Source organism: Branchiostoma belcheri, unplaced genomic scaffold (genome assembly GCF_001625305.1).
Source record: "Branchiostoma belcheri isolate BF01 breed outbred unplaced genomic scaffold, Haploidv18h27 scaffold37, whole genome shotgun sequence".
In the NCBI taxonomy this organism is placed as follows: Eukaryota; Metazoa; Chordata; class Leptocardii; order Amphioxiformes; family Branchiostomatidae; genus Branchiostoma; species Branchiostoma belcheri.
The window spans coordinates 1,488,050-1,508,734 of record NW_017803987.1 but is presented as its reverse complement, the minus strand read 5'-3'; the positions used below and the strand labels follow the sequence as shown (position 1 = coordinate 1,508,734).

The 20,685-nt window shown below is 40.8% G+C and overlaps 4 protein-coding genes across 4 annotated transcripts in view; all 4 read right to left on the bottom strand.

Moving 5' to 3' along the window:
- Nucleotides 1-502: 502 nt before the first annotated feature.
- On the bottom strand, nucleotides 503-6,401 carry LOC109476393 (dipeptidyl peptidase 1-like). The gene is made up of 8 exons (XM_019777328.1): nucleotides 5,975-6,401; nucleotides 4,592-4,770; nucleotides 3,710-3,915; nucleotides 3,464-3,595; nucleotides 2,912-3,075; nucleotides 2,204-2,408; nucleotides 1,539-1,667; nucleotides 503-795 (listed from the first exon to the last, which is right to left on the bottom strand). Exons 1-8 carry the CDS (start codon nucleotides 6,089-6,091, stop codon nucleotides 575-577), a joined length of 1,353 nt encoding a protein of 450 aa, XP_019632887.1. The 5' UTR covers nucleotides 6,092-6,401; the 3' UTR covers nucleotides 503-574.
- Nucleotides 6,402-7,896: 1,495 nt separating this feature from the next.
- On the bottom strand, nucleotides 7,897-13,742 carry LOC109476394 (dipeptidyl peptidase 1-like). Its single transcript, XM_019777329.1, has 8 exons — nucleotides 13,525-13,742; nucleotides 11,683-11,861; nucleotides 10,930-11,135; nucleotides 10,488-10,637; nucleotides 10,014-10,177; nucleotides 9,678-9,882; nucleotides 8,948-9,076; nucleotides 7,897-8,315 (listed from the first exon to the last, which is right to left on the bottom strand). Exons 1-8 carry the CDS (start codon nucleotides 13,639-13,641, stop codon nucleotides 8,095-8,097), a joined length of 1,371 nt encoding a protein of 456 aa, XP_019632888.1. The 5' UTR covers nucleotides 13,642-13,742; the 3' UTR covers nucleotides 7,897-8,094.
- Nucleotides 13,743-14,271: 529 nt separating this feature from the next.
- Nucleotides 14,272-16,260, bottom strand: LOC109476365 (tetratricopeptide repeat protein 32-like). The gene is made up of 3 exons (XM_019777300.1): nucleotides 16,049-16,260; nucleotides 15,356-15,513; nucleotides 14,272-14,809 (listed from the first exon to the last, which is right to left on the bottom strand). Exons 1-3 carry the CDS (start codon nucleotides 16,210-16,212, stop codon nucleotides 14,655-14,657), a joined length of 477 nt encoding a protein of 158 aa, XP_019632859.1. The 5' UTR covers nucleotides 16,213-16,260; the 3' UTR covers nucleotides 14,272-14,654.
- Nucleotides 16,261-18,466: 2,206 nt separating this feature from the next.
- LOC109476236 (deleted in malignant brain tumors 1 protein-like) overlaps nucleotides 18,467-20,685 on the bottom strand; it is a 3,210-nt gene continuing 991 nt past the window's right edge. Inside the window, exons 3-5 of the mRNA XM_019777119.1 lie at nucleotides 19,760-19,935; nucleotides 19,060-19,338; nucleotides 18,467-18,610 (exon numbers count right to left, since the gene is read on the bottom strand). Of these exons, the coding sequence (XP_019632678.1) occupies nucleotides 18,467-18,610; nucleotides 19,060-19,338; nucleotides 19,760-19,935 (599 nt within the window). The remainder of the gene's footprint in view (nucleotides 18,611-19,059; nucleotides 19,339-19,759; nucleotides 19,936-20,685) is intronic.

Here is a 20,685-nt window from a genome sequence, read left to right as displayed (position 1 = left end):
TAGAACGTCCTTGAACAATACATCGCTGTTTTGTTTACATCATATGCATGCAAATTATTTCAAGACACATGCATATCATTGGTAGGGAAATCAGCCAATCGTCAGCCGTTTTTTTTGCCTACCATTCGCTGGCCGTGAAAAAATTGCAATCGCTCGTTATCGTCACAAAAAATATTGGTGGGAAGGAATCCAGTGTAGTTGTAGGGCTTGGAAACCAGATTTTTCAAAGTCAATATTTTAGTCACTTATCTTCATACTAAGTTGAAACTACACTTTCACAATGTGTATCGACATTCATTGAGCAAAAATGCCAAACATTCTGACGAAAAACGTTTACTGTAAGGACCTTGGATGATTTTAGGGTACCACCCAGAAAATAAAGGGCTAATCTTGGGACTTGTTTTTGCAGTTTAAATTGCTTCAAGTATGAAATACCGATTCAAATGTCCCAAGGTGGGGGAGTATGTGTCAATATATAATCATTATAATGTCCTTGGTCAATACAATACAAATTGCCTAATTCAGAATATCTCCAGTTTCCTGCCCTGAAATTGCATCAGATGCCTTTAAGAGTTTATGGCATGGGCACGATAGGTGTCATGGCGACACCTATGGACTCAATGTTGACCTCGTTGGTTCCCCGGCGGATTTTGAAGTATCCCAGCTCGCCCCAGTCCGTGCCCCACGTGTTCTGTCCGATCCAGTACTTCTCACCGGAAGTTGCGTCAACGCCATATCCTATGAACACGGCCACGTGATCAGTGACCTTCCAGGGATTCCAGCCGTTCTGGAGACCTATTAGAGTGATAGAAAATTCCATGTACAAAACATAGTGTATGAAGCAGTTTAAACTGTAATTTTCAACACAAGAGATGGGACCTACCCAAATTTTCGACTGTACAACTCCAGTCTTTGTAAAGCAATGGGCAATCCACCGCTTTCGTGACGCCACGTTATACAGATTACACACGTGACTCGGTGAATAGTGGATCGTAAGTTGCAGAAAGTCTGTGCCGCCCCCCGTCTTTGTTGACAAAGACTGGAGTTGCACAGTCGAATCCCTTGTGTTGGAAATTACAGTTTAAAGTGCGTCATAATGACTACTACCGACACAGATGAACTTTCAAGATAAAACATATTGGTATATTACGTCAAAAAGCAGTTACTCAAGCAACTGGATATGATTTTGAAAACGTCATTTTGACGTTTTCAAAATCTTATCCAGTTGCTTGAGTAACTGCTTTTTGACGTATCATATTACCTGGATGTCTAACCTTCATCGACGTATATTGGTATATTCTTTTATATTACATTTCAAGCTTATTAGTGTTGTAGCTTATTTGTCCTCTGTAAAATAGTATGGCGGACGATATCGACTTCTGATGTAAATGTGCTTGAAAATTGCATGGTAACGATTACCTTGAAGAATCGACCCTTTTAACGCATATGAAAAGGACTAAATACACAGATATACCACAGATATACCAAATGCTAATTGTGATAAACATCAGTTATCAGTCTGTGATAAATATACATACCTGTGTGGATATATATTCCGGAACTGTAGTGCCGGAAGTCGTCATACACCTGGAAACCGGCTGTGATTGGTCCATTCTTTACCAGCTCTAACATCATCAAACCTTCGTTACTCGCGCCGTAATACCCTCCTGTGAAATATAAGTATCTCAAGTAAGGCCACACAGACATGATTACATGGATGGTATACTGATACAATGCGTACTTGCAACCTTGTTTGCGACCATACTGTTTCTTGGGGAAATTGACCACTTTTTTAATGTTAACATTAAGGGAGGTAGTAGAAGTAGCTAAGACTTATTTTAACGCTACTACTTACACATGACTTACACATAATGAGAAGATAACTTAACAAAAACGATCCAAAATGAAAGAAATAGATAGTACATACTTAACAGAGAGTTTTAAAGAACAAAGATTTTGGAAGCACGCCCAATGATGAAAAAATGATAGGACAAAATCCAAAATACAGGGGAAAATTGAATTTTAGACGCGTTTTATTGCGGTAATTAATTGTTCAGTAAACGAAAAAAATGTTTGAATTGCCAACGGATGAATAAATGGACTGCAATTGAGCAAACTATCACTTGCTCGCACAAACAACTTTACTTTCTTTATAATGGGAATTAAAGGAAATAACTTGTTTAAATTTTAGAAGTAGCCATACCAATATAGTGGTAATCCTCGGCGTAATATCTCCTACAATCAGCGTGGTACGGCATGCAGGGTGTAGCGTGTCCGTGGTAGGGGTTACACCGCTCCTCGACCATGCCGAAGTCTTGCGCGTACTTGGCAGTGAGGTACGGAAAACCCCCAAGGCAGCCTTGCGAGTACTCACAGCAGCTCACTATGTCCTGAGGCGACATAGTAACCTGGGAACGAGAAAAGGAACGATCATATAGACAGTGCAGTCTTATGACGTCATTGTTGCTTCCGCCGCCATGTTGGTGACCGTTAGCGATGTAGTGAATAGCACTTCAAGTGGTTAGAGGTGTTGTACTTAATTGGACACCAATATGGCAGACAGTGTTCAACGCATATTAAGGCACTCTCAAACATATGCGCCTGTTGCGATAATGGTGTTCTTTAGCATTTTAATCTTTGATTAGACCAAGAGTTGTATTCAACGGGGACACCAATATGGCTGACAGCGTTTGTTGCTATCACCGATGGTACATTTAAAACTAACGCGATTCAAATTCTAACGAGATCACTTCATGATCAGTCAATATGTGCAATCTACCCTTCTTATAAGATAAAGTACAAATAAGATCATATAATTGTCGTCACGACTACCTTTAACAAATCATGTGTGACAATCGCACACGTGGCCATCACGTGATGATACATGTGAACAACACGTGATTCCACTGACCTTGAGGGTGTTGTTGGTCATGATTTGAATACGTGATTCCAAAGCTGTTGCCGTGACCTGCGCGTAGCAGCTGCCGCACCCGTCGCCTTGTTCCCTGACCTCGGGGACAAAATTCTGACCGTTGACGTTTCTCCAGTCGAACTCCTTCGGCAGGTGACTTATAGCTGAAAGTAGATCATAAAAATATGAAAATTTGATTTGACCTTTGATTTTATTGAAATTGTAACGATACAATTCACGTAGGACATAGGTAGGTATTGCTAGTATAGTGACCCACACAAAATATTACAGACCACATAGCAAGACAGGTATATATAGTCTCTACAAATCACAGACAGTCCCTACAAATCAATTACAATAGATTTGAAATAAAGATAATATATAAAATATTAAAATACAGCCATTAATATCAGTGCATTTCATTCATATAGTTACTTTACAATATGGGTTATGAAAAAAAAACTTTGAAAGAGCAACAAACATGGTAAAATAACTCCTGTCTTTAGATTAGTTTTTCAATCATTTTAGTGGTAGACACAAATGTTCTCTAACCTATTCTTGTTGCTTCGTCCATAGCAACCGGTGACGGATAGCTCTGGGGGAATGTTGCCATGGACGCCATATTGGACCCGTGGGATTCTGGGTAGGTCACTGCCTTCCATGACCTTTGTGCACTGTTTATTGCTGTTATAGAAAAAGACATACGTACATCATAAAAACATGATCAGTTAACCACAGTGTTGACCACTGTTTGAATAAAGAAAGAATAAAGAAATAGAAATATGACAATTGTCCAACCTTTGACGAAGGCAGTGTCATTCCTGTCCGTCCACTTTTGGTCAACCTGTGGCATCAAGCGAGTTGTGACAGGGTCTACATCCGAGACACCAGATTTCAGTTGGATGCCATAGTAACAGGACCAGTCATTTCCCAGGAGGTCATGTGACCACCCTGCGAACGTTGTGTTGCAGAAACTTTTGTAAACGCCGCCTTCCTGTATATACCTGGAAATTCAATACGTTTCCCCTTGAATACGTAATACTCTTACTCTTTGTTAAGTAGTGTTACTGTGCAGGTGGGTTTTATCGAAATACTAGTATACTATATATTTTAGCGTATTTGAACATTTCAAGGCCACGACTGTAAAAATGTAATGGGTGCATTTAAAGTTGTTCATTTTATAGGTCTTTTATAACAATTATAATATACAAATCTACACAGTACTCCAAAACAAGGAACTGTGAATAACATTGACTAACGATTACCAGGCAGTAAAGAATTTATTGTTTCAATACGTAAGGATGACATACAAGTACCAAGGGTAACATAATTTTCAAAATTGAAGGATCTATAACTGTCATGGGCAAGTGGTCATTATAAATAGGGATCAAGCTTATGCCAATAAAGCAATAATTTAACGGACCATCAAATCGACAAAAAAGGGCTATAATGGCCATGTATATTATAGTCAGGCCGTCACTAGCACAATGTTTCACCGTAATTTGAAGTGTTAATGCCCCGCTCCGAGGTGTTTATGGGGGAAATCCTTAGTCAGGTGTGGTAACCACCAAACAAACCACCGAGTGAGCGTAGCGAATGATATTACGGCTTGGTAACCGATATGAGGCTTCTTATTGGTTGATGTCGCCCGTAATTTAACCTGTGTTGAAAGATACTCACGATGAAAAGGCGAAGTATTTCCTCTGGTTGATGACCATCTCGAAGCCCTGGTTGTAGATCATGGTCCAGAAGCCCTTATTGCCGTCCTCGTCCAACACAACATCCGGAAACAGGAGGTTCAGTTGGAACACTTCCACAGGCGAGAAGCCGCTACACTTCAACCGGTTGTCGTTACCACCCTGTGCAATCGATACGAATCCAAATTTTTAACTTCAGGAAAAATGGAAGTATTGTTTTTGGTCCGTCTATGTGTGTTTGTGTTCGTGTGTGTGTTTGTATGTGTGTATGTTTGTCTGTCTGTGTGTTTCCGCAGCAGGTTCTGGTGGAAATAACGGTTATCAACCAAGAATTGAGGTATTCAAAAACTCGTATTTCCCCAGAACTATGATCGTAGACTGGAACTTGTTACCACCAAGCACAGTAGGGGCATAATCACTAGAAAGCTTTAAACAACTACTGCAATTAAATGTACAAAGATTGAGCGTAACAAGTCGATCGGTGTGATATAGCTAGCTGCCGCCGCGCCACGTGCCTGCGAAGCTGGTGTGTTACGCCGAAGGGCGGTTATACCGGCTATACAGATACATCTGATCAGCATTTGCCCGCTGCTTTCCTTTAAAGTTTTTCTGTGCTGCGCTGTGGATGACTATAGCTTTTGGCAATTACAGTTACTGAAGCAAAGTCTAAAATACATGATATCTTCATATAAAAACAGTGCTTGTTGAGCTAGTCCCCAGACCAGTGTTCAATTCAAGAGTGCCATATTAATTATTATCATCGCTAAAGCATGAGAAAAATGGCGGAAGGGTGACCCAGCATGGCCGGAAGGACTCACAACAGATGTGTCCTCTCTGTGCCACGGTAAGCAGTTATAAATAGCCAGCATATCTTTCATGTATGTTTCTCTGTAATATATCATGCTTTTCTTGCATTCAAAATTAACGACGAAGGAGACAGTGAAAAAGGCAAACCTTTGTGCCAAAACCACTACCAAGAAACACCGCATCCGGGTACTGAAGATGAAGGCAAAAAGAATACCATGCCCCTGTAGAAAACGGTGCCGGTACGCCAACCTTTATGGTTCAGGTTTCTTTAAACTTCTTTACCTTACCTTAGACCTTAGTTCCTCTTGCAACTAGTTGCATCGGTCGACGTGCAGACTTTACAGTACTCCTCCATAGGTTTCTGTTTTGTGCCGCAGCAACCATGGATTCCGTGTTGCCAATGCAAAATCCCAGTTTCTTCCCATCATTCTGAATTGTTTTGCGTAGGGTAGTTCTAGGTCTCCCTCTTGGTCTTTTCCCCTTTGGTATCCAATCCATGGCTATCCTGGTCTTCTTTAACATATAGAATATTGATCAAAATACGTCAACAAGTACTCACCTGTCCTACGTGTATTTCCCAGAGTCCAGCGACTTGGCTCCATGAACAGTTGGCCGGTGTGTCGGCCCAGGCCACCGTTAGGCCGGACAACATCACCAGCATCAGTACCGCTGCCATGGCGAACTTCTCGATGGTAAGCCTAGAGAACGGCCTTTAAGTTTTCAAATGTAACGGTCGGCTTTTCAAATTTAACGGTTGTCCTAGGGATAAAAGACTGCAGCAACTGTAAAAAGGCTATTTCCCGATGTTATGCTTGGCGAAGGTCCGTTCAAATTTTGAATCTAACCGTTGTCTTTTGAAATTTAACGGTAACTCTTGGGAAACTGCCAAACCACAGGGCCGCGGAGAAAAACGTTACTTCAGCTCACCTGGTAATTAAGGAATAAGGTGAAAATACAAGTCGTAAAAGACCAGCACGACTTTAACTCCTCACTTAAAAAATCGGATGAACATAAGACACAGCTAGCGGTTCCGGATGCGGACGGCCTTACAATGACCCCACCAGAGCTGTTTGACGGGCTGGTATGACCAAAAATAGTCATAGATTGGTGCAGCTTTAGCCTGGAGTCCAGTCTTGTTAGCTTTAGTCCGCTCCACACAAGATCCGCTACCCCGCCAACTATTGATGAGCGGACTAAACCTAACAAGGCTGGAATCCAGGCTAGTACAACTTGTGAATAGCAAATTGCAAAGCTCTTTGATCACAACCATTTATTTTCACGAGCCGACGTTTCGGTGACCGTCTGTCATCTTCATCAGAGCAATTCTGACTGGTTTACTGTACACTGACGCTAGATGTTACTTGGTGCATAGTGCACTGAAGGTGTTACATAGTTCACAGAGCACTGTCACTTGGACTATGTTACTTGAACTATGTAACACCTTCAGTGCACTATGCACCAAGTAACATCTAGCGTCAGTGTACAGTAACCCAGTCAGAATTGCCCTGATGAAGATGACAAATTGTCATCGAAACGTCGGCTCATGAAAAATAAATGGTTGTGATCAAAGAACTTTGCTATTCATTCGTTTACCAACCTGATGAAATTATTTACGGTAGTACAACTTGTGTTTGGCGGCACACACTCGACTTCTTTTGCTCATCTATATCGCTAAAACATCTACCGCGAACTAAGTATACTACAAGGATTGCACAAACGTTTTATTCCACCAGCCTTTCTAAAATTCTGACCTTTGTGAGATTTACGCAAATATATACAAATGTCTAAAACGTATGATGTTTTCCTCTTAAAACATAAACAACAAAATAATGTTTGACGATTTAAAATCACGAAAGAGTGGCTGTGTTATTTTAAAAAGAACTATTAGAGTATCAGAAAGGTACACAGGCTACAATTGATTGAATAAAATACTACTTTAATTTTACGTAACTGTATTTGATGCCACTTGCTGTTAACATTGCATGTCCGTAAAATCTGGTTACTATGTAATAAAGACTTGCAAAGCGTATTAATCTTAATAATCTTAATGAGCTTTAGTTAGCTTTTAATGTTAGGCTAATATCACAGACCACCTCCGTACTTAGAATGACATGTGTGTTACCAAATATGTTCATGTATCTGAATTATAACCGACATTGTTATTTATAATTGTTTATTGCCTAGATATGACGGTTAACCCCTTATAATAGCCTCTAGCTAGTTGGGCAGTTCTGGCTGTATATCTTGTCATACAGTTGAATAAATCTAGTAAAATAAAATTAAAATGTGACAATCATTAATTCATATATCGTCTACTCTAGTCCATCACGTCCACAGATTAAATTCATTAAAATGATTATGGAGACTTGATTATTTATCACATTTATTTAGTACGTATTTTTATTCTAAGGGAAATATTATACTAAATATTATATTATACTTAAAAAAAGTTGTGATAAGTACTTTTTGAAAGGTAGTGTCAATATTTTTCTATTTAGAGTTTTTCCATAAAGAGCTTGAATAATAAAATGTTATCTCATTTTCTTTCCATATAGAATTCTTATATGGAAAAAAAGGATAACTATTAGAGAAAGAGTTATCACGCCTTTTTTAATTATCAGGTTTTCCAGTGATTATAAATTTACGTACTAAATAAATGAGATAAAAAGCTGTGTCTGATCATGGGTTGGGAACGATAGGTGTAATGGCGACTGCGATGGACTCAATGTTGACCTCATTGGTTCCTCGGCGGATTCTGAAGTATCCCAGCTCGCCCCAGTCCGCGCCCCACGTGTTCTGTGCTATCCAGTACTTCTCGCCGGAAGTTGGGTCGATTCCGTAACCCACTAAGGTGACAACGTGGTCGGTGACTTTCCACGGGTTCCAGCCATCTTTTAGGCCTGTAGATAGTTACAAATCAGTCCATGAACTGGTCAATAATGTTTAATGGCTATCTGAATCTTAAGGGACATAAACTGAGATATAGGACGTTTCAACATATATTTAGGATATTATGTTCTTACTAACACATTTCTACCCCTCGACTGAGACGGGGGCTGATATCGACTACAGGGCACCATTGACCCGATGATGACGTTACAATATACGTGGCTCAGGTCTCAGGTCTTTTCAACTTGAGAAAAATTTTAGGGCTAATAAAAAACTTGAAGGGAAAACACATTTAATTTTTGCGGGTGGGTAAAAGGGCTTTAAATTTTCGTAATGCCATTTACCTTCACAGGTACACTTACTTTCAAATACGTAATAAATTTATTACTTTTTTATATTCCAACATTTCATGACTAGACATGGTGACAGCACACTCAAGTTATATCAACTTATTTTATGTCGCCACCAACGCAGAGGACAAATACAGGACAAGACAATACGGGAAAGTCGGTGTAAAGTGCCTTTCCCAAGGGCACAAGATCGGTGGCATGTCAGGACTTGAACCCGGGACCTCAAGGTTCCGAATCGAGCACGCTGCCGCTACGCCACACGACCCCACATATTTATGACATTGTGATCTGACCTGTGTGATGGTATATTCCGGAATGATACTGCCGGAAGTCGTCATACACCTGGAAACTGACGGGAATCGGTCCATTCTTTACCATCTCCAACATCATCAGCCCTTCGTTACACGCACCATAAAAACCTCCTGAACATAAGAAAAATCGTCCACATCAACTATCGTCCAATTTACAGATTTGCTTATGCTCATAGATAGAACAACCAACTAGAGAAGTAACATTTGCAAAGCAAATACATGGTCTGCTCTGTTAATTCTTACTCAAACACATTCACATACATGTACTACTAGTATATGGTGACAGGAGCAGAGCAAACCATGAAATTGCAACATTATGTAACCCAACACCAGTCACCACGGTGACAGACAACAACAAACCATGTCATTGGTCAGGTCAAGGGTCACTGTTTGGAGAAGAAGAGGAAGAAACTGAGCAAAAACAATATGTTTTCCTTCGGTAAACATAAAAATCAATCAGATAACGAATTGCTTGGCACATTTGGCACCGTAAATCGAGCATAACAATATAGGAGCTGCTTTAGGGTTTCTTGCAGCACATATGAGCTTTCATTCGAAGACAGACCTGAGTTGAATATCCTATACGCTGTTTTTATCATATGTTGGTATTTTACTTTATGTCGTAATTAAGAAGAATATAAAAACATATAGTACGATCATGATTGGGCTGTATTCAATTGTAGGCGCATTCCTATAGGAATTATGGCTTTACCGATGTAGTGGTAATCCTCAACGTAATATCTTCTACAGTCAGCCCGGTACGGCATGCAGGGTGTGGAGTGTCCGTGGTAGGGGTTACACCGCTCCTCGACCATGCCGAAATCTTGCGCGTACTTGGCAGTGAGGTACGGAAAACCCCCAAGGCAGCCTTGCGAGTACTCACTACAGCTTACTACATCCTGAGGTGACATGGTGGTCTGCGAACGAGATTTAAAGTGCGGTAACCAATCAGCAACAGTCTTTTGGAATATGATAACATTCACAGAAAGTGATAGCACATGTCAACATCACGTGATAATACACGTGAACAACACGTGATTGCACTAACCTTGAGCGTGTTGTTAGTCATGAGCCTAAGGCGTGATTCCAACGTGATTGCTGTTGCCTGTGCGTAGCAGCTGCCGCACACGTTCCCCTGGTCTTTGACGTCAGAGACAAAGTTTTGACCGTTGATGTTGCGCCAGTCAAAGTTCTTCGGAAGATGCTTGATGGCTAAATATTTTTCAGGAAAACAAAGTTAGCGATCGCGAGCCAAGCAGGCGAGGTCTGGTCAAAATTAGTAGCTAGGCTTTTCAAATTGACCTTTTAGTTTCCTTTTGGCCACACCGACGTAATTCTATGGGAGACATCCTCTGAAGATCCCGAAAGTAGTGAGCGCGCGCGAATAAAAACAACTTCCGGCAAAAAAATGCTACAAAACCACAGGAATACAAAGCCGGCCTAGTCATTTTTTTTTTGTTATAGGTATGAAACATTTAGTACTCAGTTGATGGGTAGGTACAATTTGTACTGTGTTTCTCACCTATCTTCGTTGCCTCGTCCATGGGAGTCGGTTGGGGGTAGGTCAGAGCGGAGGAAGAGCCACCTGCAATGGACGCCATGTTGGACAGCTTCATCCCGTGGGATTCTGGGTAGGTCACCGCTTTCCATGACCTTTGTACACTGTTTATTCCTGATAATGAAACACAAACACCGTGTTCACATAATTACATGTACTTTCCTTAAAATATGGAAAGGAATAGTTCACTATTTTTCGCGTTTACTACAGCGCTAGCAAAGGGGTACATTAGCCTAATATGTATAATTTTGATACACTTTTGCTAAATACTGACGTATCTCCATAAATTTTTTGGTGTAATTTTGAATAAAGGTGTGGTTTTAACTGATTAATACGTGTAATATGCTGTATGTGTGTAAATAGGAAATCAAGAAGGGATCATTTACTAGTGTAGACACGTTCCTACCTTTTACGAAGTCATGATTATTCCTAAACTTTCTTTCATAGTCATCCTTGTGCACCAGCCGAGTTGTGACCGGGTCTACATCCGGGACACCCCGTGTGACCTGAAGGCCATAGTAACAGGCCCAGTCCTGTCCCAGAATGTCATGTGACCACCCTGGGAACGTGGCGTTGCACATACTCGTGACCACGTCATCCTCTTTCACGTATCTACAAAAAAACATAAAGAACTGGTTTTACATCGTGTCTTATTCAATTTTGCAACCGAGAAAAAGAAAGAGAAAGAGAGAAAAGTGAGAGGAAAATTGAGGACAAACGAGAAAGTCCTGTGTGAAACAAAAAAATGAGATAGAAGAAGTGAGACAGGGCAAAATGAAAGGAATTTAAAGAAAGGAGAGTTCAATGTGAGAAAAAATGGAATGGAGGGGAGACATGGGACAGAGCAATGTGAGAAAACTGAGGAGAAACCATATTCAATGTGCATGTGAGACAAAACAAATTGGATGGTAGTCTAAGAGAAACGAAAGATGGCAATTTGAGAAAAAAGAGGAGTAACACGTAAAAGAAAAAGGGCTACTGAGGAAACAAAACAAATTGGATGGTAGTCTAAGAGAAACGAAAGATAGCAATTTGAGGCAATTTGAGGAGTAACACGTAAAAGAAAGGGCTACTGAGGAGAAACGGGAGAGAACTAAATGAGAAAAATAAGGGATCGAGAGAGAGGGGGGAAGAGAAAGTATGCCCATTTGAAACGTACGATGAAAAGGCGAAGTATTTCCTCTGGTTGATGACCATCTCGAAGCCCTGGTTGTAGATCATGGTCCAGAAGCCCTTATTGCCGTCCTTGTCCATCACAACATCCGGGAACAGGAGAGTAGCCTTAAAACTCTCCACAGCAGTAAAGGAGCTGCACCTCAGACGGCGATCGTAACCACCCTGTAAAAACAACAGGGACTTTATTTGAAGAAGAAGAGGGTCACTTTTTACTCATTGCGGAGCATAGGGTTGGTGCCAATCTCCATTTCTGAAGCCCTTGGGCCACACAATTGTGTAAGCACTGCTGTGGGGGGGGGGTCTAGGCCCGCTGGTAGGAGTATTGCGGAGCATAGAGGTGGTGCCAATCTCCATTTCTGTAACCCTTGGGCCATACAATTGTGCAAGCACTGCAGCAGGGGGCTAGCCCGCTGGTAGGAGCATTGAGGGGCATAGGGGTGGTGCCAATTTATATTTTTGTAGCCCTTGGGCCGCACAGTTGTGCAATCGCTGCAGCAGGGGGCTAGTCCGCTAATAGTGTTGTATGTTTCACCTTCTGACCTTCCCATACTCTTTCTCATAGATGCTAAGTGCTAAGCAGAGTTATTATATAGATTCTTTATTGACACAAAAAAAGTACGGGGACTTTTGTATCGTATGTATGCGGAATGAAAAGTCAACAGCAATAGGCGCTTGTCATTGACATTGTAGAGTGTACAATCCATTATAAAATGGTGCTCATTATCCATCATGTTTTAAAGGCTTTAGTATGACCCGGCCGGGGTTTGAACTCAGGACCTATCTGTTACAAACTTAAGCGAGAACTCCACCCGATTGAGCTATAGCATCGCTTTGTTATATTTTTAAAGTTTAAATCTAAGACTTAAAATGAATTTGTCACCATAAATGTATCCAATATCAAGAATAATTTTGTACAGGTATATTTGGACCAAAGTCCTGTTTTTATTGTAGTTCAGTCAAACTAAAATTTTATCACGGAACCACAAGGACGTGAGAATTATAAGGATGTCACGTGGTGCGAATTGTTGCTTATCTTTTCCCGCCAGTTTCCGTTTGTATCCTCCTCAAAATACAACATGTAGGTCATGCCAGGATAAATGCATTAGCCTAAAAATCAGTCGTCTTTGGTTGTCACCAGCCTAACATTTTGCTAGTAGCAATGTATAGATTGAAGGGACACGAGGAAGCCTGGAAACAGGCTATGAAAGAGTGGCTGTGAACCTGATGTTTATGTTGTTTTTCGTACTTTTTTGTTTATTTGCACATATTTACAACAAAAATACATAAAATATGGACAATACGCAAGGAAGGCCTGAAACCGGAATAGTTTTTCGTGGGCTTTCTCCAAACAAAATAGTTCAAGTTATATCAATATACATATGCGTGATTTACATAACTACATTATGTTAATCAAGTTAAAAGAAGTCAAGTTTGATGTCAGATATCTTAGACAGAACCTTGATTTGGCAATTTTTGGTTCCATATATTATGATGTGGCCAATTTAAAACACAACGGCCATGTGTTGACATGTTTCCGTTGTCGGTCGACCAGGCCTTAGATCAGACTCTCCATTGATACATGTATAACCGCATCCATATCAATGAACAAAACAGTCCATGCGTGGTTAATTACTCTTGAATAACAGTAACGTTTAAGACAAAAAGCGCTATCATAGGTGTTTTTCTTTGTGTGTGATCTTATGAGACTCTGGAACACATCAATGGCATTTCCAAGTATTATGAATGAATGTCAAAACAAGTGTATAGATATTGTTTACCTATATGTACACATAAATGGATAAATTGAAATCCATGACCTACTCACCGGTCCTACGTGAAACTCCCAGACTCCTGCTACCTGTCCCCAGGAACAATTGGCCGGTGTGTCGGCCCAGGCCGCCCGTAGGCCGCACAACATCACCAGCATCAGCACCGCTGCCATGACGTTACGCCAAGAAGGTCCGTTAACTTTTCAAATCTAACGGTCGAATTTTCAAACTAAACGGTTGTCCTTGGAACAAAATTTGCAGCAATACTACCTCGGTATACCTGCCTACCTGCCTAAGTGCCCAGGCCAGGTACTGGCCCCTTGCTCCCCTCCGTCAGGTTCCTCCTCGGTATACGTAAGAAGTTTTTTTTTTCTAGACCTTACGCCTGGTGAGGGTCCGTTAGATTTTGAAATCTAACGGTTAACTTTCGAAATCTAACGGTTGCTCTTTGAGAGTGTGAATGCAGCACTACTGGGCCCGTAAGAAGGGTATTTTCCACGATCGTAAATCGTCAGTGGTGCCCTTTTAAACGGCTACGGATTGGACCTTTATGCATGTGGCAGGAAGCAGGGATCTCTCTGTTGTTGAGATCTGATAAAACAGCTGCTACAGAAGATAGCCGGCAACGGAAGGTGAACTCGACTGTGTCCGGTAGTAAAACCATGTGCAAAATGCTGCCATGTATTTTCAGTTACGTTGAAACCTACTTATAGAATATCATCACAATTCAACACAAAGTCAAAAGAGATCTGTCAATATAAATTGATATTGAATACTTGTAGCAGCATTTATTGTTTTAGTAAATTTCAAAGATTAAAAGCAGCAGTATTAATAAAAACTGATGCTTACGTGACTGTGTACAATACTACATGTATGTACAAGAAATTGGCTACATTATTTCCATATGGAACATAGTAAATATGTACTAAGATCTGTTGTATCTGCCTTTTTCTGTTTACTGTACTTAACTAAATGGTACCTTTTTAAATTTTTCTCTTATGTAACTTTCTTTTGGCTCCTTTGGACAGAAATATGCGATTAAAAACCATGTCTTCACCATCCATCCATCCATTAATCCATCCATCCATCCACCCATCCAACCATTCATTCACTCATTCACTCACCCACTATACTCTCTACTTAAACAGGTAACTTTCCCATATTAAATGTATATTATGCTATATGTTTAGCTCCCCTCAGACTTCCAGTCACTTGTGTTGAATCCCTGGTCCCTCTTCTGTTTATCACTCAAAGCTTGTTGCCTGTTGATGTGTGCATCAGGGAAGTCAGGCTGGAGCTCGAGGGCCTTGTTGAAGTCAGCAATAGCAGCATCAAAACGACCTAAAATGAAGGCAAAAAAGCAACATTATCAAAGCAAATGCATAATGTTTACCTCCGCATATGGTCTGCTAGATTTCTTACTCAAACACATTCATATACAGTATATGGTGACAGGAGTCTAAATCCCTCCTACTATAAAATTGCAACATTATGTAATCCAACACTAGTTACCCCTTTACAAAATGTATCCTAAACCTATTCTATATTTAAATACCATTGACAATTTAGGTGAAATGTATAAAAAAAACATCTATTGATTATTCAAGAATACTTTATCTGCCCCCCCCCCCACTTTCACTAGACAGTCATTAAGACTAGACTGTATAGTAAACAAAATTGGACTTGTGTGACCCTCGATTTTATAATTAAAATATGAAGCTAGCCTGGGTACCAAATCAAATTTAGCTGCAAAGTCCCTCCTTCCCCCTCTCTGCAAGTAATACCAAACCTCTTTTAGCTGCCAAGTCTCTTTCGTCCTCTCTGTAATTAGGTGAAAGAAATTTGGCAGCTAAATTAGATTTTAGATTTAAGTCTCGACATATTTACCTAGTCTATAATGGATCTGTCCTCTGTTGTAATATGGGACTGGTACATCAGGGGCCACCCCTATCGCTGCAGTGTAATCTTCCATGGCCTGGTCGAAGTCGACCCTCAGGTATTTGATCTGTCCACGGTTGTTGTACGCCATCACCAGATCTGATATTCTGCAAGTAGAAATAAAAGTCCTTATAACACATTTGTAGAAATACTAGTACTTATCTAACATATTAAAGATCTATATGTACTACAATTGCATTATATATCATATTTGATCTTGAAGTAGCCTGACGTGCTAGCCTGGCCTGGTGGATTGGCTAGGTAGCCCAGGCCTGGCTAGGTAGCCTGGCCTGACAGGCACCCAGGTTTTTCCGTAAACCCGTACGCGTAGTAGTATTTTTCTCTAGTACAGTGGTATGAATTAAATTCTACTTGTGTTGATATCTGATGTACTGTATTGATTTTAATAGGTGCATGTGCACTAAGTTAAGCCATTAGTGTTATGATAGGCGTGCACATATTATGGAAAATACAATAATAGTAGATAGACCAAATACCAAAACAAGGAAGAAATTTGGCACACATATAATTTGCACACAAATACAGATGAATACTGACAGAACCTTAGAGAGTCTTCTATATTCAGGTCAATTGACAAGTTAATCAAACATATACAAAGGCGAAATCGCTGTCAAATTTTACCTTTTAGTTTCACATGATGCTGGGCTGACGTCTTCTACTTCGCCCCCCTCCCCCTTCCGCGTAGTGCAACCTCGGATGAAGTCTGTGTACAGTTTCTCTGCCGTTTCCAAATTCTGACAAGCAAATTCCTGCTCGGCTTGTCTGAACAAGTCGTCTGTGTCCATGTTTGGCTGACGTTATCGTTTTAGTCGCCAGGAAAACTTCGGAGATTGCGAAAAATCATGAGAACCAAAGTGCGAAGAGAGAAAGGCACGACCTTTCACCTACGACCTTTGACCTGAATTGTACGGTAAACCAGACGAAACACTACACTACATCATACTGCTTCTACTGTTGCACCTGTTATTGCTGGCTAATATCTTTTGGGAGTGCAGACACAATAAATGAAAAATCATTGATAAATATTATATTCTATGGCGTGTTCGTTTTGGTTGTCAATTCCACGCACTTTGACTAATGCAGACGTGACTGCAAAATATTAAGATAATTATTTAGTAAAATTTCCGTACGACCGTTACTAACTTTCCATTCGTATGTGTACGTTCCTTGTCAAAGAAGGTAGTTTGCTGCACATGTCTATCAAATTATGATGCAGGTAAGTTTGGATTATCAGAATGTATTTTTCACACAAGTATGTACATTTGGTGCATAGCCAAACATGCTCAAATCACCAACGTCTGTTAACAATGAATACACGCAAAACACCTATTGGAAGAAGTTACTTTTTAAAGTCTGGAATTACATTATAACTGGTAGACATCTACAGAAAGTTGTGAAATTATCAGTCTAATGTTGGTTGTTAAACTTACGGTAAGGTACATGAAGCATAATTTAAAGAGCATATGTGATCATATTCACAGTTACTGTTGTGTTTCTAAAATAGTGAAATACGATATCAAATGTTTATATTTACAAGGCATAACATGACATAAAATGTCAGCAGTCGGTATTATGTAACATTATATGTCCTGAAAAGCACAGGACCTTTCACATATAATTTCAGATATACAAGTGTCTTCAAGCCTTTGTTAAGTGAGTATAGTAGTAAGTAATTAATGAGCAATATAGATCTCAAAACAGTTATTATATTACCATGATCGATGTTTAAGACCGAACTACATAAATATCCAGATATAAACAAACAAACAACTAAACAAACAAGCACTGCATTTTTGTCCGACTTCCCTTGCGTCCCACCATGCCCAGTTCTAGCCAATCAACATGGCGGCGATGACAACTGCGCATGCTCCCATGAAGAGGGAACCAATGTTCACAGCATGACCTGTTGAGGCGTCGTCAGAAACTACAAGAGAAAAGACTCAAGGATTAACAAATATCATTTTCTTAATCAGATCAATTTCCTGAAAAAATGTAATACGTTTATGAATAGCTCTTACCATGCAAATGTTTCCAAAAAGTACTAAAACAGGGAAATTTAAACATACAGAACTGTCAGAAGACAACTTTGCTTGCAAGTTCCCAGGGGATTATGTTGTATGTAGATGAATATAGAGAGATTTTTACCGGTTTGATAATCTTTCAGGACGATGGGCCCCTGGATCAGCCGGTAGACATCGGAGTCGTCTGCGGCCTTCCTCCTCCTCCTGCCCGCCTGGCAGCCCTGCGCGCACCGGGAGTTCGGGTCCGCGGCGTTACACAGGAGGACGTCACAGTGGAGGTACACCTGGGCATATAAGAATAGTGTGTCAGATATTTAAATGGATTTCTTAGAATTACTTTCTGCTACCGTTTTTCTGGCATACAGCTACCATCCTCTCATGGCTGTTCCACCAATCGGATATGTGCACACTTTCTTATTGTTGCCAACCAATCACGTCGCCGCATACGATCAAGAGGCAACGTGATTGGCTGTTGGCTCTAATGCAGTGGGAAGGACGAATCACAGGACGGTACAACCGTGGGCCTGACAATGTGAAAATATACCTACATTGTACATTACAATCTGGAAACAAGGAAGCCTGTTGTGTTACTAGTGCACCGGTCATATATATAATACGTTTCATATATTGTTAGTACATTTAAGTGACTTACCGTACGTGCACCGCTGGTAAAGGCGAAGGCCAGGAAACCGAACCGTTCCTGCATTGTAGACGGCGACAAAAAGCGAGTCACGGTAGAGTCCTGGTCACATCTATGTATGAGGGGAAATAATGGGTTGTACAGAATGTTTTTAAGATATAAAAAGTGATCTTTGTACAAAGCTAGAGGTACTTAACTAAAACATGCACATTCACGTTATCCCTATATTTCATCATGCCAACACAGTAGGACCAACAAAAACAAAACACATAGCAAATACGTACGCTTAACTGTTAACGGTATATGCTTGATGAAGAAAGATCTCGATCTAGTGCTGTAACAATAATAACGTCTGCAAACAATGAGATCATTAGAGATTCATAGTGACACTAACCCATCCCGTATGAGGTGGTACAGCACGTTGCTGTCGTCTGGCTGCTCTGTGGGCGTGGCCATACAGCTGTCCACGAACAGCTGCAGGTTACTGTCGCCTGACGTCACCTTCAGCTGTACGTACAGCATCTGACAGAAAACAGGAGTATAAAGTACACCTAATTTGTTTTGGGTTGTGTTGACTACATAAAACATAACCCGCTGCTACCTTGACAAATATTAAAAGGAATCTACATTTGCACATCTCATGATTTAAAAATGAACTATTTTGTTTGGCGTGTCTGTGGGTATTTTGTATGTGCGTGTTTGTGTGTTTCCGTGTTCGTGTATGTATGTGTGTGTGCCTCTGTCTGTGTGTGTGTGTGTGTGCGTGTGTGCATGTGTGTGTGTGTGTGTGTGTGTGTGAGTGTGTGTGTGAGTGTGTGTGTGTGTGAGTGTGTGTGTGTTGCTGACCTAATTTAGTAACGATTTATAAAAAGAGTAAAATGTAACTCTCTGCTTACTTTGTTAGAATGGAATAGCTTTTATTCACTGCAATATCAAGAATTAGTTAAATGTATAGGTTTTGGGTAGCTTACCTGTCCCACCTCCGCGGACAGTGGATACACTAACACAGAGGACCGGAAGTTGTTACTCAGGTACAGCTCCATGGAGATGATGAATTCACCGGTGCCCCTGCCAACGATGTGTGACCGGAACACGGACGAGTTCTGAGGGTCAAGCTTGACAGTGACGGTCTTCCGTCGCGGCAGATGACACTCTACGCCGATCTTTGCAAGGCGATGACGAGTGATTATTGCGCTTGTGTTCACGTAGATGGTCAGGGTGTTCCTGTAGATGATGTCGTCTTCCGTGTCCTTTTGCAGAAAAAAAAACACACCCACAGATGTTTTAAAAGCTGAAAGTTGCATCTTCAGTTTATTGGTAACATAGCCCAGTGATTACATAAATGCATATGCTAAGTTTATTTTCTCCATTTGTTGGCCTCTACCAGGCCTGGTAAGAAAGAGTAGAAATTGGCCAAAAAGGCAGGGGATATGGTAAATGAGTACAGTTTGCCGCTCTAAAAGAGGCTAATGATACTTAACCTTTAGGCTTTGTTCCAAAGGTCATTCGTTCATCTTGAATGCACATCTTCAATAATAATAATAATAATAATGAAAATAATGATAATGATAATAATGATAATAATAATGATAATAATATAACCTCTATCATTATAGATTCAAAAACATTTTCTTGCATTTACGACATAGTTCTAAAAACTTGTTAACATACCTGTCTAGTGGTTCCGCAAGCTGTGAGCGGCGCATCGATGTAGATATGGGTGGAGTTCTGATTTGCACTGCAAGGTGGCGCAGCTAGATGGATGTACAGTTGGACGGAGTTGTCCGGAGGCCGGGGAAAACTGACCCGAATATAGTTAGATGTGCAGGTCACTAGATCGCTGACGGCTAAGGGGTAAATTTTCGTCGAATGAGTGAAAAACTATGCAGAAGTGGGGTCGTGTGGCGCAATCGGTAGCGCGTTCGGCTCACACACCAGAGGTCGTGGGTTCGAACCCCACCTTGTCACCGATCTTGTGCCCTTGGGAAAGGCACTTTTCACGACTTTCCTCACTTCACTCAGGTGGAAATGAGTACCTAGCTTCGGCTAGGGACGTCCCTCGGATAGGATGTTAAATGGAGGTCCCGTGTTTGGGGAGAGCCACACCCCACGCACGTTAAAGATCCCACCACACATTTCACAAAAGAGTAGGGGCATGCCCCAGTGTGCGATGGTACAAATACTACTGTATGAAGTTGGTGATTCACTTCAAATCACCCGAATGGAGGCCTGGCGAACCTCTGTTCCATATCAGCCACATGGTGATTACATCACCACACATGGTGATTACATCATCACCCGGACGGAGGCGTGGCGAACCCCGTCTTGTATTAAGCTAACGAAAGGGTAAGCCACCTCGGAAGGGGCGGTATGACCCCGACCAATACGGTCGACCGATGATGATGATGATGCATAGTTTAAAAAGCTATGAACAAGCAAATTATACGAATTGGCATTAAAAAGCTAAAGCATAACGACAAACAAATCTGTAAAATGTTCTATATAGAGAGTGTCATTGAATGATAACTGGTTTAATGGCAATCCTGTTTGTGGCTGTATATGATAAGGTGAATCCCAAGCCTACCGACCCCCCCCCC